Below are 22,325 nucleotides of genomic sequence, written 5' to 3'. Positions count from 1 at the left end.
GTAAATTATGAACTAACTAGTAAATCTACTATATAATAAAAAACAAAGGTCTGTGTGTATGTCCAGTTCTTCAGGCCAACCCGATTGGTTATTTCAGCTTCGGTGATGTGATCTAAAGAGGGCATGCAAATGTGACATGCAAGAGGAGGAGAAAAGGCATAGAAGGCACAATGTCAGAGTCGTGTTCAATGTCTGGAAGTATAAAATCAGACAAGAGGTAAGAAGGGTACCTTGAAAACAATGACAAAGGGAGTGACAGTCAAGAGAGGTAAAGATACACAAGGCATTGAAGGTACAAGTCGGGCAAGGGATATTAAATATTTTTGCATTACTCTATTACATGTCTTAAACAGTTAGCATGGCTTAAGTATGGCAATACTGGTTGTTTACAATTGTCCTTATTTAAACTATGACCCCTAAATTTTATTAGCTGTGACATGCTTGCTGAACGACATCAGAAAGAAAATACAGGGGATGGTAACTGTCTGATTAAACTGAAAACTATTCACCTGTCTTGAAAAATGGCAAAGGTTTACATAGCTTTTTTTTCCCCAGGGTTATTTATCAAAGAATACAGTGCATCCGGAAAGTATTGACAGCACACCACTTTTTCCACATTTTTTTATGTTACAGCCTTATTCCAAAATGGATTCAATTCATTTTTTTCCTCAGAATTCTACACACAACACCCCATAATGACAATGTGAAAAAAGTTTACTTGAGATTTTTGCAAAATAATTAAAAATAAAAAAACAGAAATCACATAAGTACATAAGTATTCACAGCCTTTGCTCAATACTTTGTCAATGCACCTTTGGCAGCAATTACAGCCTCAAGTCTTTTTGAATATGATGCCACAAACTTGGCACACCTATCTTTGGGCAATTTTCGCCCATTCCTCTTTGCATCACCTCTCAAGCTCCATCAGGTTGGATGGAAAGCGTCAGTGCACAGCCATTTTAAGATCTCTCCAGAGATGTTCAATCGGATTCAAGTCTGGGCTCTGGCTGGGCCACTCAAGGACATTCAGAGTTGTCCTGAAGCCACTCCTTTGATATCTTGGCTGTGTGCTTAGTATGTTGTTGTCCTGCTGAAAGTTGAACCGTCGCCCCAGTCCGAGGTCAAGAGCGCTCTGAAGCAGGTTTTCATTCAGGATGTCTCTGTACATTGCTGCAGTCATCTTTCCATTTATCCTGACTAGTCTCCCAGTTCCTGCCACTGAAAAACATCCCCACAGCATGATGCTGCCACCACCATGCTTCACTGTAGGGATGGCATTGGCCTGGTGATGAGCGGTGCCCGGTTTCCTCCAAACGTGACGCCTGGCATTCACACCAAAGAGTTCAATCTTTGTCTCATCAGAAAAGAGAATTTTGTTTCTCATGGTCTGAGAGTCCTTCAGGTGCCTTTTGGCAAACTCCAGGTGGGCTGCCATGTGCCTTTTACTAAGGAGTGGCTTCCGTCTGGCCACTCTACCATACAGGTCTGATTGGTGGATTGCTGCAGAGATGGTTGTCCTTCTGGAAGGTTCTTTTCTCTCCACAGAGGACCTCTGGAGCTCTGACAGAGTGACCATCGGGTTCTTGGTCACCTCCCTGACTAAGGCCCTTCTCCCCCGATCGCTCAGTTTAGATGGCCGTCCAGCTCTTGGAAGAGTCCTGGTGGTTTCGAACTTCTTCCACTTACAGATGATTGAGGGCACTGTGTTCATTGGGACCTTCAAAGCAGCAGAAATTTTTCTGTAACCTACCCCAGATTTGTGCATCGAGACAATCCTGTCTCAGAGGTCTACAGACAATTCCTTTGACTTCATGCTTGGTTTGTGCTCTGACATGAACTGTCAACTGTGGGACCTTAAATAGACAGGTGTGTGCCTTTCCAAATCATGTCCAATCAACTGAATTTACCACAGGTGGACTCCAATTAAGCTGCAGAAACATCTCAAGGATGATCAGGGGAAACGTGATGCACCTGAGCTCAATTTTGAGCTTCATGGCAAAGGCTGTGAATACTTATGTATATGTGCTTTCTCAATTTTTTTATTGTTAATAAATTTGCAAAAATCTCAAGTAAACTTTTTTCATGATGTCATTATGGGGTGTTGTGTGTAGAATTCTGAGGAAAAAATGAACTTAATCCATTTTGGAATAAGGCTGTAACATAACAAAATGTGGAAAAAGTGATGCGCTGTGAATACTTTCCAGATGCACTGTATATGCAATGCTAGGAAGCACAGTTCTTTGTCAAATCAGAATTTAGAAGAACAAGCCCATGTCTGAAACTATCTTGTTACTTATTATTATGTTATTGTCTATTTTAAAAATACCATACAATTTTCTAAGCATGCTTAATCAGTGTCGTGTGGGGCTGGAGCCTATCCCAGCAAGCATAAGGCGTAAGGCAGGGATAATTTCAGGACAGGGTGCCAGTCCACCACAGGGCAAACAAACTCACAGTCATGCACACACACTAGGGTCAGTTTAATGACACAATCCACTGAACGTGCGTTTCTCTGGACTGTAGGAGGAAACCCCACGCAGACATAAGGAGAACATGCTAACTCCATGCAATCCGGGATGCAAACTGTAGTCTCCTTACTGCAAGGCCACTGTGCAACTGTAAAGCCCGTATTTTAAAAACGTGACTTGAAAACATTACTCCAAAGGCTGGATGTATAATTTACATATTTAAAAAAAATGCTTATAAAGTAACTTTTATGATGTTTAATTTTTGTTTTTTTCATTCATAAAACTTTAGCAGTTAGTTTGAGGAAACATGCCAATATACAGTATACATATCTTTCTATGCCAGCTTTATCACATATGAGGCTAACATGAGCATGAAATAACAGTAGTAGCAATAGTAGTTAATATTTTTATGTATATTAACTATAACACAGTGTAATAAATACCTGTTGATCTATGTTGCCAAGAGCACGGATGAACTTGTCGAGCTTTGTACGAAGATCTGCAAGGGATGGAAGAGACGACTGCAAACGGGAATGTGGTATGCCCTCCTGGACTTCATTTAATTTTTTCTCTAACAAGGAGAATGCCTCCAAGAAATTGTACAGTGACACTGCAATCTGACTGTTAGGAATCTGTGGAAAATATTATTAATTTAGCTGAGACGTGTACTTGTTCAACTTTCCCAAAACAAATAACTGTTAATCTACCAAAGATAATCACAGGAGCTTACTACTGTAATCTGCTTCCTGTAGTTTTACATTAAAAATGGATATTTCTGTACAGTATAGTAGTACTTTACCCCAATTCACAAAATCCAACACAATCATATTTTAAACAATAGCTTTAAAAATAGTATAATTATGCATGAGATCAATTATCCATGCCCGATATCTAAGACAAATAAAACAAAACATAAGTAGTAGTGCAAAACATGTCAAAAAACAGAAAAAATAATTCTAATGGTATATGGGTAATGTTAAATATGCTCTTCTTACTATATCTGCCTTATGGTGTACACCATAAACTTAAAACAGTAACACATATTTAAGATATTTATTATAATAGCACCTACAGGAACTGGACAAAGCATTTACAAATAATGAGCAATTGTACTTTGTACTCACTAAGATGAAGCACAAATATAGATTTTTTTCTTTTTTATTTAGTAATGAGTCATCTCACTTTTATTATGGCCATAAACAAAAAAATATACTATTTAGGGAACATAATAATATGAAGAGCGAGATAAAAGTAATATATAATTTTAAAAATTGAGTAAAACAGACATCTGATTACATTAGTAAAGATTATCATGCATGTTGTGGTCCAATTTATATCACAATTTTTTTTACGTAGTTACCCTAAACACTGTAAGAGCATAAAGCACTGCACATATGAAGAGTGCATTATGTAGAGAAAGCAAATTTCTGAAAGCTATTTTTAATAAAGTTTATGAATTGTTCCATTGTGCTTTTGACATTAAAAAGACTTTCAGCATATTAGCTAATGTAAGGCCGGAGTTATACTTCACGCGATGAGTTGTAGTGTTCATACTTGCTTACTTTACGTAAATCTGGAGGAATCCACCAGGTGGCAGTGCGAGATATCACGGTGAGAACATGTTCAGCTTCTCTGTGTTGTGAATTGCCTAAAACACCTATTAAAAATTCTGATGACACCTTACCGCAATATCTCTGAAAAGGATGTTTATTGATTAAATCCATCAATCCAGGGATGTATGTGTCCATTCCAGGAAGCATTGGACACGAGTGAGAAACAGTCCCTTGACGAGGCCTCAGCTCATCGCAAGGTGAATACAAGCACACACATACACTAGCGTCATTTTAGCGGCACCAATCCCCAAATCTGCATATCTTTGGAAGGAAACTGGAGCACAGTGTGGAATACAAGCAGGAAATACCAGCAACATAACTCCCTGTGAGACAGCAGTGCTATCGCTCCACCACCGTGACACTGCCATGTGTGTAATTATTCCCTCATGTGTGTAATTAACAGTATTCATTATTTAAACGAAATTATATGTAAAATATAATATACACACTTTAATGCATTTCATCATGAAAGTGATATCAAGTATAAATCTAAAGATTCTAAATGTGCAGAGAGTTGGAATATCATACATTTAATTTGTTCTGTGTGGAGATCTATTGCTGCTTTCCGCTGCTGTCAGGTCCAAGAAGCTCGCAGCGATTAAAAACTGGGATGACATTTACAATGGTCTGCTTTAATGATAAAGTAAACTACGAGGTTAAAGTGGACATTTCGAGATTAAAGCCGAAATTTCCACTTTAATCACAAAATACACGTTTTCACCCTTTTATTTTTTTCTCATTGGCTCAAATACAGCGCTATACATTATGTTACCGATGTGAAGTTGAAAAAAAAAAATAGACGGCACAAAAGATGGTATGTGAGACTTTTAAAATGTATCGTGTCATTACGATCGGGAATATGCGACGCTTGAATATAAAAGCACCATTAATGCATCTGTATGTCGGCATTTTGCTTCACCACTTTGAACCATTCATCAAACAGCAAAGCATGCACATTGATCCCCGAAGGATGTCCAGAGAGGCTTGCTGTCACATGTAGATAGTAAACAGAGACTCTGACGTCATGTTCTGACTTTTAGCACACTGTTCCCCCGACTTTTTGCTGGTACTGCAACTCGCGCACGCGTCGCGTTAATTTCTGAGGACCTGCTTAGAGGACGCGTGAAATGAATGCTGGGAACGCGTGGCAGCCATGATGCGAGCGTGTACGCGTTCTGAAAGTGAAGTATAAATCGTCCCTTAGTCAATATAATGTACTCATTTCAATGCAATGCAATGTATTAAAACCAATCTGTACTCTACAAGTCAGTTTCACACACACCCAAGCTGTAATGATTGAACAAATTAGGTCAGTAGATTACCATGCATTTAATTCAAAATTATTTTTTGAGGTTAGATAGATGTTTTTAAATATAACTGGCTTAACATTTATTCATAATTTTTAGCATGTAGTAGCTAATGAAATATTTATAAAACAATGAATACATCTTTATAAATTAGTTCTCATACCTTGGTAATTTGTCCAGGAATATTCAGAATATTGCTAAGTGTTTTGTGTTATTTACAATATCTAAAACTGATTTTACGACAGTTAAATATTGATATTCTAACACTATTTAGACTTAGTTGTTATAAACACAAATGTATTATTGAACACAGAAACTATTTAAAATATTACCAAATATACAGTACATATTGGGAAACGATGTAAGATGGACACCGTAAGATCTCACTAATCAACAAAATTTCCTTGACAATTTTTCATACCTTAGTGAGAAGCACCAATGAGATGCCTGGCCAGAGTGGCAGACAGTACATAGAATGAGGCATCATTGGACAGTAGCCATCCTTAAATGTTGCCTCCAGAAACACTCTCCTGGGGAATGCAGGGTCACGGTGCTCAGACTCCAAAATATTCAAGCTGTCCTCTGCCATCTAAAGAGCAAAATGGAAACAAATTACATGAGAATATTTGATCTTACATAAGTTTAAACTGCAGCGCATGATGTAATGTTAGAAATTTTAAAAAATCACCAATCTATAACAATACTTCCATCCACATTTCAAATAAAATGGTGTACAATTGTATGTACCCTGTCCCCTTCAAAGGAAAATTTTCATCAAGCTGACATAAACTTAATAAAATTCTAATAACAGTAATGCTAGTTCCTGAACAATCACTCTTTCACAAAAAATATTAAAACAACAATTTTCATTTCCAAACTTTAAACAATGTGCATCTTGATTAGAGCCAATAGATTGCCTTGTTCTGTTGTATGATTTTTCATTGCTCTGTGTTTCTGAGGATTTATATCTTTAATACTCATTCTCCATAAACTAAACCGAAACGTTTTCATTATGGTAAAACATTATCTTAGTTTTAGTGGGCGGTTGTTATAAATAATAAACCATTGTATGATTAATAATTGCTTTTACGAACACAACCAATGTGATGCATTTCATTGCTCACAATCAATTACAACAGTAAATATGCACGACTTTGGTGTTTACGGTTTTGCTCCAAGGAGTCCCCAATGTTCAGAACTGTGAAAAAAAAAAAAAAAACCTTGCCTGCATGAGGCTAATGATACCTATAAACATACGTTTATTATCTTTGGAGAATATGCATTTCAAAAACAACTATTTTATAGTCAATGCAATTTTAACAGAATTAACATTCAAATGAATTTTATATACTTTTCATAATTCTCATTACTATAATCATATTACAAACCCATTTAATATAACTTTAGTCAAAAATGAAAATAATGGAATTGGATGACTTAATGTCCATGGCCAAGCATTTTTTTTTTTAAATAATAATAAAAGTTAATTCAGAAGAAGTTACAGAAACAGGTGAAAAGTTTGCTAATTCTAGCCCAAAAACAAAGTAATTCCAAACTGAAATGCTAGTATTCCTCAATGCTATGAATCATTTTTAAGATTTTACCCCTTAATTGCTTTTGAGAATTAAACAACACACAAGAATAAAACTAGCTGTCCTTCAGAGGTGCAGTTAATTAACATGCATTCACATCTGAGCACTCTTCATCAAGTGGATGCTTGAAAAATTGTTATTTTGAATCAAAAGATTATAAAATCCTAATAAACATACTTTGTAAAATTAATCACTTATAGATAATAAATAACAAAGTGAAGTAACACAAACTCATATGAAATTTCTGTACTTTCACATTACACAAACTAAAGAACAAAACAATATTATTTTAATTAAACTACTGCCAACTAGCTGACATGAAAGCATAAATGGTGCAGTGGTACTATAGGGGAGAGTTTGGAAAAAACTTATTCAAGGAAATATATTTCCATCTCTATTTAGCATAAGCCCCATTTTACACATAAAATGTTCAGGTCAAGTGTACACGCATTTGTTAATTATTCTGAAAGTCTAAAGACAAATGCTGTTTCCATTAAACAAATTGAAGGACCTTTTAATGCAATTTTGTATTATTAGCATAAAACCTTTGGATAAAGAGGGCTAGTGTCACAAAGGCAAAACATTTGACAATATGTTTAAGTAATTAAACACCAGGCATAACTTTTAAATGATATTAAGTACTACATTTTATTAAGTGGTCAAAAAGCAAAAGCAAAGTTTTCCTCAAGTGCTATTACCTGGATATCTGGTTCAACAAACTGAAAAACTGGGGTACACTCTTCTTCAGTTCCCATCAATTCTGAAAATAAATAAAAAGGTTTACCTAATGATGTAACACATTAAAGCATTTTCATATATGTTTCAGTTTTCAATATGGTTTATAATAAGTTATGTAAACAAAAACCTGTTTATGCTAAAAATAGTAATATATACTGTGCATATATTTTATTGTGTAATATGGTGACACAGTACTTTGCTCTGTCATAATTCCAGAGGTCTGGGATCAAATCCTGGCTAAAGCCCTGTCTCTGTGGAGGTTGCACCTCCATATGGATATTAACCATTAGGCAGATGTGTGAAGCCTTACTTGTCCCAGCCTGCATGTTCCCTTCAGAAGACATGTGCCTTGCCCAGTTTCAGTTTTGGACCTGATGCTGTCAGGACATCTGTGACCGTGCATCATCTCTCTGACAGATTAGAGTGGTTCAGAAAACATAAGAACATCCATTACAGTACAGACTGCTGCATGGACAGGGCATTATTATAGCAAATGTCTTATTTTGATCAAAGGAAACAATGCCAAAATAACTGATTAAACTTTACATGTATTAGCTATCAGTGAGCAAGAAGCCAAACTATAAGATAGACTAGGAATGCCTGCAGGTTTGCTGGGACAAACTAAACAGGCTGCTGACCACAGTCAATTAAATGACATGTACTTCCTCTACCTGCTCTTACTCTTCTGTAACATCAAGGTGCTCAGCTCCCTAGATAGCTTTACTTGCTCATCTTTAAACTCAATAATGAATTGCAGCAATGTCCTATCTAAAATCAAGCCATAAAGCTGCAATCTCACATGAGGAAAACTAAGTCTCTGTACATGGTGTGCACTGGAGATTCAGCAGCATCTTTGTCAGATGAGGCCTTGCTTCAAGTTGGCTTCTTTTATTGCAAGCCTACAACTTCAGACTGGGACCTCCTTTCAGGTAGCATCACTGGATAACTATAATAAGAGGTGAGTAAAATTATAAAAAATAAAAAAAATAAAAAATCTTATTTTCTGGGAGGAAAACACAGACAAAGCTAAGTGGAAAAAGTGGCTGCCCCAGGAAAACTACACTAGCTAGCATCCATACAGCATTCAGGGCCAACTGAGCCTCCCCACAATCCCTTTACCAGAAGTACATCTTTGGAATGTTAGAATTAAAGCAAAATACCAAGAGAAAATTAGAAACAGCAGCCAGGCCGACATTCTTGTAAGACCATACTGCTGACTACACACTACCATGCCATCATACCACACAAAGAAATATTACACATGTATAGGCATACACACATGAAAGTAAACAGTTTCAGTATGCACATCAGAGAACGCCATGCTACGCAGCATAACACTGTACATATAATGACACAATTTATTGTGACTGTTTAAATTTACATTGAATTCAGAAAGTATTCAGATTTCTTCACTTTCTGCACACAGTGTGTCGTAGATTTCATTTTAAATGGACAAATTTGCTATTTTTGCTCACCAGTCTCCACTCAATAACCCATAATGACAAAATGGAAACATGTTTTCAGAAAGGTTTGTAAATTTATCAAAAAGTCAAAAACTGAAATCTGTCATTCATCTAAAAATTCGGACTCTTTAATTCAGTACTTTGCAGAATCCAGTGTGCCAGCAATTATAGTTTCGAGTTACATTATGTGATATTGAGAGAAGAATGATGGACAAAAATGGCAAATGTATACATTTAAAATTAAACTTACAACACAATAAAATGTACAGAAAACGAAAGGGTCTGAATACTTTGTGAATCCACTGTATATGCCAAAGAAAGAAGAAAACTTTTATAGTGATCATCAATCACCTCATGACATTTTATATTTTTCCAAGTCAAAAGTTCAAATACTTTTTTTCAAATTGGGACCATGGTATCCATCCAAAGCACAAGAGCGGGCTCATTATTATTTTTATATAAAAAATATGCTTCATAAATTTCATGTGGCAAATTAATAAATGCCATGATAGTTAAGAAATAAATTTGACTTGAAAAATACCAAACTTATCCTTTAAAAGTACTGTACAAACTTTAGTATACTTGTTAACCTAAATTATTTTTCCAATTGTAGCACAGACAATTAAACAAGGTCAAAGGTTAGTGATAGAGTGTGAACTGGCAAATTTAACATGCAATACTTTTAACTGCTAGGATCATTCCATTATTAATATTTACAACACAGAAAGCTAAATTATAGGTCTGAAACAAGAACAATGGTAACAACATGAATGTTAACTGATTAAGTAGAGAGGAATACAAAGTGATAATAAGACCTGTTTTCTTTCCAGTCGGTGAAGGCTGTGGAGTATAGTAAACTTCAGGTGTTGAACCAACATCAAAATCCTAAAAAAAGGTTAAAAAATACCCCCTGCTATTATTACATTAAGACAAATTTATCTGCTGCACTTCACCAGACACAAACAGAAAGTACAATACAATACAAAAAGTGCCGCAATGGGCTTTAACAGGCCCTGCCTCTTGGCAGCCCCCCAGCCTTGACTCTCTAAGAAGACAAGGAAGACCTTCCAAAAAAACCCTTGTAGGGAAAAAATGGAAGAAACCTTGGAAAAGGAAATTCAAAAAGAGACCCCTTTCCAGGTAGGTTGGTAAAAGTGTAAGTAAACATACTGTATCCCTTTTTCCACTCTTTTCCTGTCATATTAAACTGCATTTACACTGTACGTTGGTCATCACTAATGCTTTTGGAGCTGGGGATAAGAATGATAGGTCAAGGTGCATGAAAATTACCTCTTGGGATGTGTTAGATGGAGTGGAAATGTTAGTAGCTAACAGGTCTCTTCTCCCCTTTTCCTGAATGACAATACCGCTACTGTAAGTATGAAGTGATGGTGGCTAAAAGTTGGAGATAACAGAAAGAGAAATTAGTAGCACCTCTTACGTGATATAAATATGGGAACTGTTCTTTCTGGCAGATAGAATTGTCTTTGCCAACACTGTACTGGAAAGAGTGATGGGAAAAAGAAAATCTTGTTTGATTGAAATAAAATTGTTTATTAGCACAAATTATGTCCCAGAATTACTGAAGGGATGTGCAAATGGTAAATTATACTGCAACTTAAACTCGTTTGTAAACAAATTGTGTACTGCTTTTCCAAGTGGGAACAATGTTACCCAATGTTATTATTGCAGCCTATCAATGTTATTTACTCAAAATATTAATTCTATACCTCCCCAAGATTTTTTTGAACAAAGCTTTTAACAGTATAATTATATGATTTGCACTGTTAGTGATTAGCTTATTGCTTAGGATGATTCATTATAAAAGCAAGGGCTGCTCTCGTTCCCAGTTTGAAACTGGACATAGTATATACTCTTAATATACCTGTATATGTCAGGTTTCATTTGCTTAAAATATCATGATGATACTTTACTGTTTAAAGGCTTTCAGCCGAGAATATCCTGCTGGTATTTTAAACAAAAGAAAATCCTTTCACTTTTTGTCCTCCCTTTTTAGCATTTTTATTCTCGCTCTTAAGTTACAGTGTAACTATTTCTTTAATGGTTTGAAATTTTTTTTTTTTTTAGAATGATCATTGGTCAGGATTGAGCACACAATTTTAAATGATATACAACAATTTACTTCTAGTACAGAGTTTAGAAAAAGAAAAAAAAAAATGACAACAAAAGAAAAATCCTAATAAGTTTCTACACTATACTTAAAGAGACTTGAAACTTCAGGGAATTTTAATGGAGGAATTAAACAAAATAGTATAATCAGAAGAAAAGCAATTTTGGCTTTGAAGGCAACAGCATCACACAATTTGGGTTCAAGAACTTTCTAAAACAGAATAATGAGAAGTCAAGCAAAATGAGACATTTATTGGCTAACTAAAAAGATTACAATATGCAAGCTTTTGAGGCCCCTTCTTCAGGCAAGACTTGCAAATTGTAATCTTTTTAGTGTGCCCAAAAATGTCTCATTTTCCTTGACTTTTCATTACATCCATAATGGCCAACACGGTACAACACCTTAGTACTAAAACAGAATAAAAAAGTAAGAAATACAAAATAGTTTAGACTAAGAGATAATAATATTAAAATCATAAGCACACAGAATAAACAGGCTTCCCGTATAGTCTGGAAGAATTTTAGGCAGAGAAGGTTGCATATCAAGCAGTAAAGGCATGCTAAACAATGAAAAAATAATATTACTCTCAAAATGGCATATTATCAGGTATCTTTCACCCCAAAGATGTCATATTTTAGAAATGTACAATACAAGGTAAAACAGAGGTGTACCTAAATACTTTACCTCTGCAGCAGTGTCTCCATGGTCACTGATGTCAGGGTGCATATTCTGAATGATCAGAATCAAGGCAAGGAGGTCTGATGGTTTCACTGAACTGGCACTTCGGCTAGAGAGAAATAGCACTAGACATTACTTACTTTGTTTATGGAAAGGAGAGAAAAAAATATGAAAAATAGTTAATCTACATAAAAAAAACCCCACAAAAATCTGAATTTACACGTTTCCCTGTGTTGTGATGGAAAAAGTACAGCCCACAAACAAAAAAAATGTTACAATAAAGTGTATATTCTTACCACAAAATAGCTGTAATATTGCCTACATCTTTCCTTCAGCCTTAGTCATGTACCATGCTATTACACCCGTGTGTGAACAATCAATATTGCTACTTTCTTTCTTTGATTTCCAGAGCCCACCATTCACCATTGTAATATTTAGATTGCTTTATTTTAAAAAGAAAAGGCAACATCACTTGCGGCAAGCATATTAAATAGGCTTTCAATGTTTAAAAAATGAAAATCAATCTAAAAAATATTGGCTCTTATATATGTATACTATATATACTGGAAAAATTTTTCTAAAGAATTAAAAGAAATAACTAAACATGAACTAAAATTGTGTCTATGACTAAGCACTTCAAAAATGCTAGAGTGAACACTAAAAATGTACCTTGAATAAAAAGCAAGAAGTTTGGTATGTACTAGAATGAAGGCATGTAGTACTTCCTCTCCAGCACGTTCGGGACTTCCATTAATCTGCTGTACAACTCGACGCTCTAGAAATTCAATGCACTGTTCACACAATGTTGGATGGATCAGACGCTCTACAGCCTGATGCAGTATAAAAAAAATGATTGGCGGTGGGATACAAAATAGATTTTATTCATTCAAGTTGTTTAAGGAAACTAGTTATTGAGTTAGAATATTAATTTGAAAACTATGTTCATAGTATCCACTTAAAAGAGATTTTTGTCCCTGTACCTCTACCATAAAGCTTTGCTCCTGGTTTCTCAAAAGGTCGTAAGTGTCAAGAAGACCCTGCAACATTTTCCACAATCGACCGCGCTTCCCTGTATCATTAGGACGAAGTCTGGTGGTGGAGGAGAAAAAGAAGAGAAAGATGTTTGATCCTGAAAATTTGATAAGGTCTCCTGCATTAAAACTTAACAGTTCAGCTTGTACAATACATGTTTTTAATACTGCTCTGTTAATACAAGGGCAAAAATATAAAACACTACCCTTGAATGTAGTACTGTATCGGTGCAATAAAAATATATAAATAATACATCAATTTAAGGACAGGAAAGAAAAGAACTGCACATTAAGCTTCATTATTCAAATTTAGCATTACTAAAAAATGTAAAAACACATGGGATTGTTTTCAAGTAATCCTTTTAAGTTTGCAAAAATGTTAGCAATTACATACGAATGTTAAAAGTGTGTATCACAATTCCAAAATAATAGCTACAAATCCATTTTCATGAAAAACATCAATAAAAAAATAACCTGGAAATAGAGAAGCTGGAAGACTGTTGCTAGTCTGCTCAGGAATGTACATCCCACCAAATTTTGTCCAGTATCTGACCGCATTATAATGAAAGAAGCCCTAAAACATCTCAAGGTTACACACAAATCTGCAGGCCTCAGAATATACTGTATGAGCCAAAAAAAGCTGAATGAGAATGAGAATTACTTTCTGCTGTGCTCTTTTTGTGTGAAATTAGGATTTAGTGGGCACAAAAGCTTGGAGTGAGTGCAGGAACAAATGAGCTGGTAGTGTCATTGTTTCTGAGTGAATTGGGCAATACAACTTGTCTTGGTATATATGAAGTAATATAATGTGTGATATGAGATATGTGAATACATTTTTAAAGGCAATGAAATACATTTCTGCTACATGTGCTTACATGTCTTCAGCAATGTTTATCCTAGTGGGAACACATGGGATAGATTTTCTATCTGGAGTTGGATTTACAATAACAGTCCTGTTTGACACAATTGATGAAAATTACACCGGAGTGTCATCAGAATTTCAATGAAATTTGACGGGTCTCTTAATGGTAGACAGTGTTGTTAATTATGATCTGAGATTTTTCAGGTAAGGGAGATAGTAATTTCAATGTAATGTTTCTATATTCACTAATCATAGAGTCAGAGAGTGATAACATATTGTTTGTTGATTAATACATGTAAGTAAGAATTTCACTATACTCTGTATATGTGACAAAAATGACAGTTGTGATTTGGCAAGCCTTTCAGAACACACCCGATTTTGTGGAAAGGTGAAACATTTCATCACTCACTTTCCATTTCCATCCATGGAATGGAGGAAAACAAGGAGGAGGAACCCCAACATCATTTCCACCCCCATTTTTGATTCTGCCTCTTCTGCCAACAAGGTCAGCTGAACAGAAGACAGGACAGAGAATACAAACTCCTGCAGCAGTATTTCCAGTTCCTGGCACTAGAGGGCGCCAATTCCCAAAATTATTTTAGGACTGCTGTTTGAGTAAAAAATGTAATCATGATTATTTGCATGACTGAAATTTTTAATCAAAATGAATTGCATTTTAATTGCAATTTATTGCATTTGTTTCAAGCATATTAATGTTTTTCTATAAAGCAGAAATAACTCTGATTAATTTCTGAATACAGTACAAAACAGCTTTAATAATCACTACCTATGCATATTAAGATTCTCCTGTTAGTTTACTGAGCAGTTCTGCGTGACACAAACAACACCCAGTGACTACCAACCCCTTCTTTCAACTACCAGGTCTTGCTATAATATTTGGGAAAACGAGTATGTATGGAGTGAACTGCTTTGTTGCAAGAAAAAATAACAAAAGCGCTAACAATTACACAATCAAATATTAAGAAACAGAAAGATAAAATCATGGCTAAGCTTTGTGCACAATCAGCACTGCTATAGACCAGGTTGTGCTTAACTGTTTGATATACACAATTCAACTCTACTGCTGTTACCTAGAGAGGAGGACTCATTAATTAGATTGAAAATGTCCATAGATTAGGTTTTTAAATAGCAAAGGACAGACTGAAAAAAAACTTTTAAATATGTATCATGATTATGGATCATACAGGATAGACTGATAGTTATTTACTTAAATGTTTTAAACTGCACATTTTTATTTTATAATAATTAATTATAAAATAAATATAACTATCTTATCCATTAGCACAATATGCACTGATTATAGCCTTGTTTTATTGATTACAATAGGCTATGTAGGTTATAATGATAGGCTACAGTAGGCAATATAAAGTTAATTAAACAGCAACAACAACACACCATGTCTGCTTTGGAGGAAATCTGAGGTGTAAGGAATTGAGCAATTTCACTCATCTGCTCTTTAGCTGTTTGGACATGGCTAGCACCTGCAATGTGTTGTTTCAGAGTAGATATATAGCCATGAGTGACTGGTGCCAAACAAATTCGTTGTCGGGTACACAGCTGACCCCCTGACATTCTGTCTCCCATTCAGACCTATACCTCAACAGCTTTTTTTACAAGCAGACTTGAAGTAGCAGACATCACCATAGCAATATTTACACTACATGTACTGTACTGGATTTAATACTATACTATGCAATTTGACTTTTTTTTTCCCTTTCTTTTTTACCGTCAATGTGTGAATCCTGAATAATGGCAATGATGCTCATCACAATCTCATAGATTGTCCATCTGTAATGTTAGTGCACTATGGAAATGAAACTCGTTCACTCCGCTACTGACATTATGTGACCATAATAAGCATGTCACGTAACCTGCTTGTTCTCCAGTTACAAAAGAAAGGTAACCAATTGTATCTCAAACATTGCAGGTTGCCTTGGATAAAAGTGTCAACCAAATAAGTAAAAAATATTATTACTGATACTATTAATAGTTGGATTCATTAACAAAGTGTGAAGTGTGGTCAAATTAACTGGATTAAATCAATGCATTTAGGAATTGCGTTCGAAAAAAATGAATCACAGAAATGTGTTAATTGCACGTGTTAAGTTAATATTAATCAGCAGCTCTACTTTATTTTCTAGCTTTTCTTGGCTGTGACAGCTTGCCATTTAAATTGGTCCTCCTGGCTTTTTATACCCCATTTCCCAAAATTATTTTAGGACTGCTGTTTGAGTAAAAAATGTAATCATGATTATTTGCATGACTGAAATTTTTAATCAAAATGAATTGCATTTTAATTGCAATTTATTGCATTTGTTTCAAGCATATTAATGTTTTTCTATAAAGCAGAAATAACTCTGATTAATTTCTGAATACAGTACAAAACAGCTTTAATAATCACTACCTATGCATATTAAGATTCTCCTGTTAGTTTACTGAGCAGTTCTGCGTAACACAAACAACAACCAGTGACTACCAACCCCTTCTTTCAACTACCAGGTCTTGCTATAATATTTGGGAAAACGAGTATGTATGGAGTGAACTGCTTTGTTGCAAGAAAAAATAACAAAAGCGCTAACAATTACACAATCAAATATTAAGAAACAGAAAGATAAAATCATGGCTAAGCTTTGTGCACAATCAGCACTGCTATAGACCAGGTTGTGCTTAACTGTTTGATATACACAATTCAACTCTACTGCTGTTACCTAGAGAGGAGGACTCATTAATTAGATTGAAAATGTCCATAGATTAGGTTTTTAAATAGCAAAGGACAGACTGAAAAAAAACTTTTAAATATGTATCATGATTATGGATCATACAGGATAAACTGATTAACTGGATTAAATCAATGCATTTAGGAATTGCGTTCAAAAAATGAATCACAGAAATGTGTTAATTGCACGTGTTAAGTTAATATTAATCAGCAGCTCTACTTTATTTTCTAGCTTTTCTTGGCTGTGACAGCTTGCCATTTAAATTGGTCCTCCTGGCTTTTTATACCCCATAAACCTATGACAAGAACAATAAACAAAGTCTTAATAACAACAGCAAATTTAGTAACAATTCCTAACAGTCAGTATTCTTTATTCAGAAAACTACAATTTAACTAATGCTTCATATACAAGTTAAACAATTTTACAGATAATATAAATGATGTCTCAGCTCAGGAATTTGCTCAGAGCAAACACCTCCCTCTCAGCTGCTTGTCCTCCTTGAGCCAGCAGCAGCACTTCCAACTCCTAGTCTTTGCATTACGCAATAGCCCTTTCAGCCAATGGAGCTAATGCAGAACATCCTTTGATAAGGTAGCATATCGAGCTTCGACTTATGGGGGTGCCTCTTATGCTGGAGGTAGCAGGTTTGGTCTCCCACAGCCTTGCTCCACATGCTACGACCTTCATATTCTGGCCACCATTTGTCACTGCTCAGGAATTCATCAAGTACCCACCTTTCCCACCCAGTCACACAACCCTACCTGAAATGGGAACAATGGGACTTAAACTCAGGGTCTTGGGATTATGGAACAGACCTTTTAACCACTAAAGCTAAAGAGGAACTCATTCAGCCCAATGGCCAAGTAGGATTCTATCTGCGAAGGTTTCTCTCCGGCAACAGCAGGCTTGCTTGTTCTCTTTCTGCCCTATTCTGTTTTCCATTCCCATTGCAACTTATATTAAAACATGAATAAAACAACACATTTTTATAAGCTTGAAAACTCATACTCCTTTTTTAAAAGGGTGCTGTTAAGGGTCACCATCCCAAACTGCACTTCCATGAGTTTCTTCAACACAAATATCTTTCTCCTCAGGTCATCCTCACTTTCTGATCCATCCCCATTTACAGCAATGTACAAGCATTCTCCAAACTGAAAAAAATAACAAAAATACAATTAGTTCATGCTATTTCATATATAAGTTACATCTTAAAGCGTGGTTCTATTCACTGTGCATACTGCTATTAACCTATGGATATTTATTTTATGTGTGGTGTCACCAAGAAAGAACCACCCTAATTTATACCTTAAAATACTGAATTCAGCCCTATCAAAAGGAAACAAGACGCTAAATAAGCTTGATAAATACTTAACAGTTAGGTCCACAAATATTTGGACAGAGACAACTTTTTTCTAATTTTGGTTCTGTACATTACCACAATGAATTTTAAATTAAACAACTCAGATGCAGTTGAAGTGCAGACTTTCAGCTTTAATTCAGTGGGTTGAACAAAAAGGTTGCATAAAAATGTGAGGCAACTAAAGCATTTTTTTAACACAATCCCTTCATTTCAGGGGCTCAAAAGTAATTGGACAATTGACTCAAAGGCTATTTCATAGGCAGGTGTGGCCAAGTCTAACGTTATTTCATTATCAATTAAGCAGATAAAAGGCCTGGAGTTGATTTGAGGTGTGGTGCTTGCATGTGGAAGATTTTGCTGTGAACAGACAACATGCGGTCAAAGGAACTCTCCATGCAGGTGAAAGAAGCCATCCTTAAGCTGCGAAAACAGAAAAAACCCATCCGAGAAACTGCTACAATATTACGAGTGGCAAAATCTACAGTTTGGTACATCCTGAGGAAGAAAGCAAGCACTGGTGAACTCAGCAATGCAAAAAGACCTGGACGTCTATGGAAGACAACAGTGGTGGATGAACGCAGAATCATTTCCATGGTGAAGAGAAACCCCTTCACAACAGCCAAGCAAGTGAACAACACTCTCCAGGGGGTAGGCGGATCAATATCCAAGTCTACCATAAAGAGAAGACTGCATGAAAGTAAATACAGAGGGTGCACTGCAAGGTGCAAGCCACTCATAAGCCTCAAGAATAGAAAGGCTAAATTGGACTTTGCTAAAGAACATCTAAAAAAGCCAACACAGTTCTGGAAAAACATTCTTTGGACAGATGAAACCAAGATCAGCCTCTACCAGAATGATGGCAAGAAAAAAGTATGGAGAAGGCGTGGAACAGCTCATTATCCAAAGCATAGCACATCATCTGTAACACACGGTGGAGGCAGTGTAATGGCTTGGGCGTGCATGGCTGCCAGTGGCACTGGGACACTAGTGTTCATTGATGATGTGAAAAGTCTGCACTTTAACTGCATCCGAGTTGTTTCATTTAAAATGAATTGTGGTAATGTACAGAACCAAAATTAGAAAAAAGTTGTCTCTGTCCAAATATTTATGGACCTAACTGTATGTGACAAGTTGAAATAGTGACAAGGAAATCATATTGCTGATTTGCTACAAAAAACTAGTTTGACCAATTTAGAATCAGAAAAATCCCAGTCAGTGCATTTCTAGCATTTCTAGATTTGAAGAAACATGATTACATGTTTTTGTTTAAAAACATTGAGTTGGTTATTTTTGATTACCTTTATTTATATATGATAAAGCAAATAAATGTAAGTGTGTTTTCATCCAGATTTCATAAGGAGGTAAGGCAAATACTATAAATAATTTCTGAGGCTGAAGAAAACCACTGACCATAACAAAAATTGCCAGAAGCTCAGACACATTTGAATATCTGATAACCAAAACATAGAAACAGAATCTTCAGTTTGACAAATTTGTAGAGAACATTTCACACTTTTTACAGCTAATAAGATTCACATTTATAATTTAAAAAGAGCCACAAGCTTTGCCTACCTGATGTAAGATGTAATGGTGCCCATTTTCTGTGACAAAGGAAGTGTAAATATCATTTATTTTCTCAATTAAAGTGCTGCAGGAGATAATTAAAGGTGCAAAGAGGGTATTGATGCTATCTTCTACAGCTGGCAACTGCAGGAAAGTAAGGAAAGAGGAACAAAACATCAGAGTTTGCATATTACATTCAAATGGATCATATACAATTTTCCATATATTTATGACAAGTTAAGCCTTTTAATAATGTATACTTATTGGTCATCTTATTGTATGGGTTAAAATACCTAAAATAATGTAATGCACAAAAACAGATAAAAATATACAAAGTAATACAATAAAATATTTTAAACACTTTGTGTATGGTAAAGAAAACCATAGAGAAATAAAAAAGTTAACATCCAAGTATTTTACCACTTCCTTTTGGAGTAGTGGAAAAATGGTAACAAAATACATTAAAAAAATGTCACTGAAGTTTAACTCAATATTTGAAAGGAAGCAGATGTTTTTTTCAACAGAAAAAGCAAGAGTTCATTAGATGTTGCAGTTAAAACAAAAGGCAAATTTTCCTAGAGTAAACAAAATCTTCACAAGCGATAGTCTTTGTATAACAGGGCTGCCATGAGTATTTGATATAATAGACTAATGAAAGGCAAAAAAAGGAATTCAATTGTTTTTTTCTTAATTGACTGATTATCCCTGATCCTCCTCCAAATTGCCTGCTGGCATGTGAGAGTTCTCTGTATAATTTTTGAGTAGGTAATCATGATGGCAGCTGCAATGGGAGATCTCTCCAAATATCATCCAAAAGTCTCCTCTTTGTGGGAATATATCAATAGAAACACTGAAAAAACAGCTACATATTTGTTCACTATGTAAAACATAGTTGGTCTTCCACAATAGTACTAGTTCCTCCACAAGCACCTTAAGACTAAAAGGCTCTGGAAATATAAATCAAGACAAGACAATAATAATTACGGTATTTCATCGAAGGGATAAATAAATAGTCAGTCAGTGTGCTAAATATCTTTGGCAGTTGTCGTTTTTATTACAAGATGGAATGAAGTAAAATAATGTTTCATTACACAGGCTAGCCAAATATGATCAACTAGTCTGTCAAATGCAGTTGTTAGCTTTGTTTCAAACACAGCTGAATATTCACCTTATGATGGATATATACGCCAGGGTTTGGGTGGTGGTTGAACTCTGATTTTTTGCTTGCACACACAGTATATATATAAAGAACAAATAAGACTGGGCTGAAAAATTTTGATTCTTTGTCAACTTGTGGATCCAAAAGAATACTACTTATCAGTGTAAAAATCTTAAAGCTGTCATATGTTTATGCAAGATATTTAGGCATTTTTCCAGAGATTAAATTATAACTAAACCACATTCAATAAACAATCAGGCTGACTTGAGAAGATGTATTTTTAAATCCAGTACAGTTGTCTCAGCTATTTGAAACTGAAAGAAATTTCGCGAAGAGCAACACATACCTCTCTAACCATAGTTGAGCTGCTGCTGGGAAGCTGGCATTTTTTTCAAGAAACACACTTTTTATGGCAATTCAGATTGCATCAACGAGGCAGACTACACAGCTCCATCACGTAAAAAAAAAAAACCTGGACAAGGCCGAAGATTATCCTGCTGCAGCTCTCCAACCGAAAAGGAGCGTTATGAAAGAGCAATGTGTAGAATTGTACTGAATGCCTTCAATGCCTCTCACGTCATCCCTTCCCTTCCTAAGTCTGAGGCAAAATGTGTATTTTTTAGAAGAATAACTGTTCTGAGTGAAGACATCTGTGTGTAATACAGAACCTCTGTTTGTGAAAGTACTAAATAATACAGGACTTTTGGTGGTTTAACAATGTGCATGTTAAAATAATGTAGTAATTTACTTATTAAGATACCTAGCAGTCATCAAGAATTTAAAAGATGAATGATCCGATTTACGCACACACTGTCAACCCTTCTTGTGTCTGTTTTTGATGCGACAAGAAATTGTCTAGCAGTAAAAAATCAATCATCAAGAACAGCTCTGCAAAGAAATAATACATAGAAATTGCATTGAAACAGCTGGCCTAAATAAATACAGCACATAAATATTTAATTGTAATTATGGCAATAACAAATGAAGGGATTTAAAAAAAAACTCTTTCTGTGCATTGGAGCAAAGTGCAAAATTGTACCAGAGTCATCAGTGCCAAATTAACAGTTACAGAAATGTTTAGCTTATATAATTAATGTATTTATTACATTTTGGATGCAAAGGTACAGCACACTGGGTTTACCTTAGTTTTCGCTTCAAGAAATATGAGTTGCCGTCTCCTCCAGTATGCTTTTCACTTGGTGTAATTTATACTTTACATAGCTTAATAAGCATACACCTTAATTTACAAAGAATTATAAAAAAAAAATTGTACTTAGCAGACATCATTTTAACTGCAAACACATTTTTTTTTTTTAATTAATTAACTGTTTTACTTCGGAACACAATTCCCCGTGGCAAGTTAATATACACCATGATAGTGAGAAAATTACTTTGACTTGAAAAGTATCAGACTTATCCTTTAAATTGTACAGTGTTATCAGGTATTTAATCAAGATAACCAGACTTACTAGGATGTACTTTCAAACCAGATGCTTACAATTGACCAGTGAGTGAGAAAATATTGTCATTAGGCAATTACTACCATTTCACTAGCCTTGACAGAAGTCGGACTCCTTACGAAACCTACATTTTGGATAAAGCAGTTTTGTACATTGATAGAA

At 35.2% G+C, this 22,325-nt stretch overlaps 1 protein-coding gene across 2 annotated transcripts in view; it reads right to left on the bottom strand.

The window, feature by feature from the left end:
• hps1 (HPS1 biogenesis of lysosomal organelles complex 3 subunit 1) overlaps positions 1 to 22,325 on the bottom strand; it is a 44,457-nt gene that overhangs the window by 14,985 nt on the left and 7,147 nt on the right. Inside the window, exons 3-12 of one of the 2 annotated variants that reach the window (XM_039774819.1) lie at positions 19,554 to 19,688; positions 17,630 to 17,772; positions 12,971 to 13,079; positions 12,660 to 12,820; positions 11,997 to 12,099; positions 10,472 to 10,576; positions 9,997 to 10,066; positions 7,679 to 7,740; positions 5,810 to 5,977; positions 2,912 to 3,100 (exon numbers count right to left, since the gene is read on the bottom strand). In XM_039774819.1, coding sequence (XP_039630753.1) covers positions 2,912 to 3,100; positions 5,810 to 5,977; positions 7,679 to 7,740; positions 9,997 to 10,066; positions 10,472 to 10,576; positions 11,997 to 12,099; positions 12,660 to 12,820; positions 12,971 to 13,079; positions 17,630 to 17,772; positions 19,554 to 19,688 — 1,245 coding nt within the window. The remainder of the gene's footprint in view (positions 1 to 2,911; positions 3,101 to 5,809; positions 5,978 to 7,678; positions 7,741 to 9,996; positions 10,067 to 10,471; positions 10,577 to 11,996; positions 12,100 to 12,659; positions 12,821 to 12,970; positions 13,080 to 17,629; positions 17,773 to 19,553; positions 19,689 to 22,325) is intronic. The other variant, XM_039774827.1, reaches the window with a different exon arrangement.

Source organism: Polypterus senegalus, chromosome 1 (genome assembly GCF_016835505.1).
Source record: "Polypterus senegalus isolate Bchr_013 chromosome 1, ASM1683550v1, whole genome shotgun sequence".
Lineage (NCBI taxonomy): Eukaryota > Metazoa > Chordata > Cladistia > Polypteriformes > Polypteridae > Polypterus > Polypterus senegalus.
This window is presented reverse-complemented; position numbering and strand designations above follow the sequence as displayed.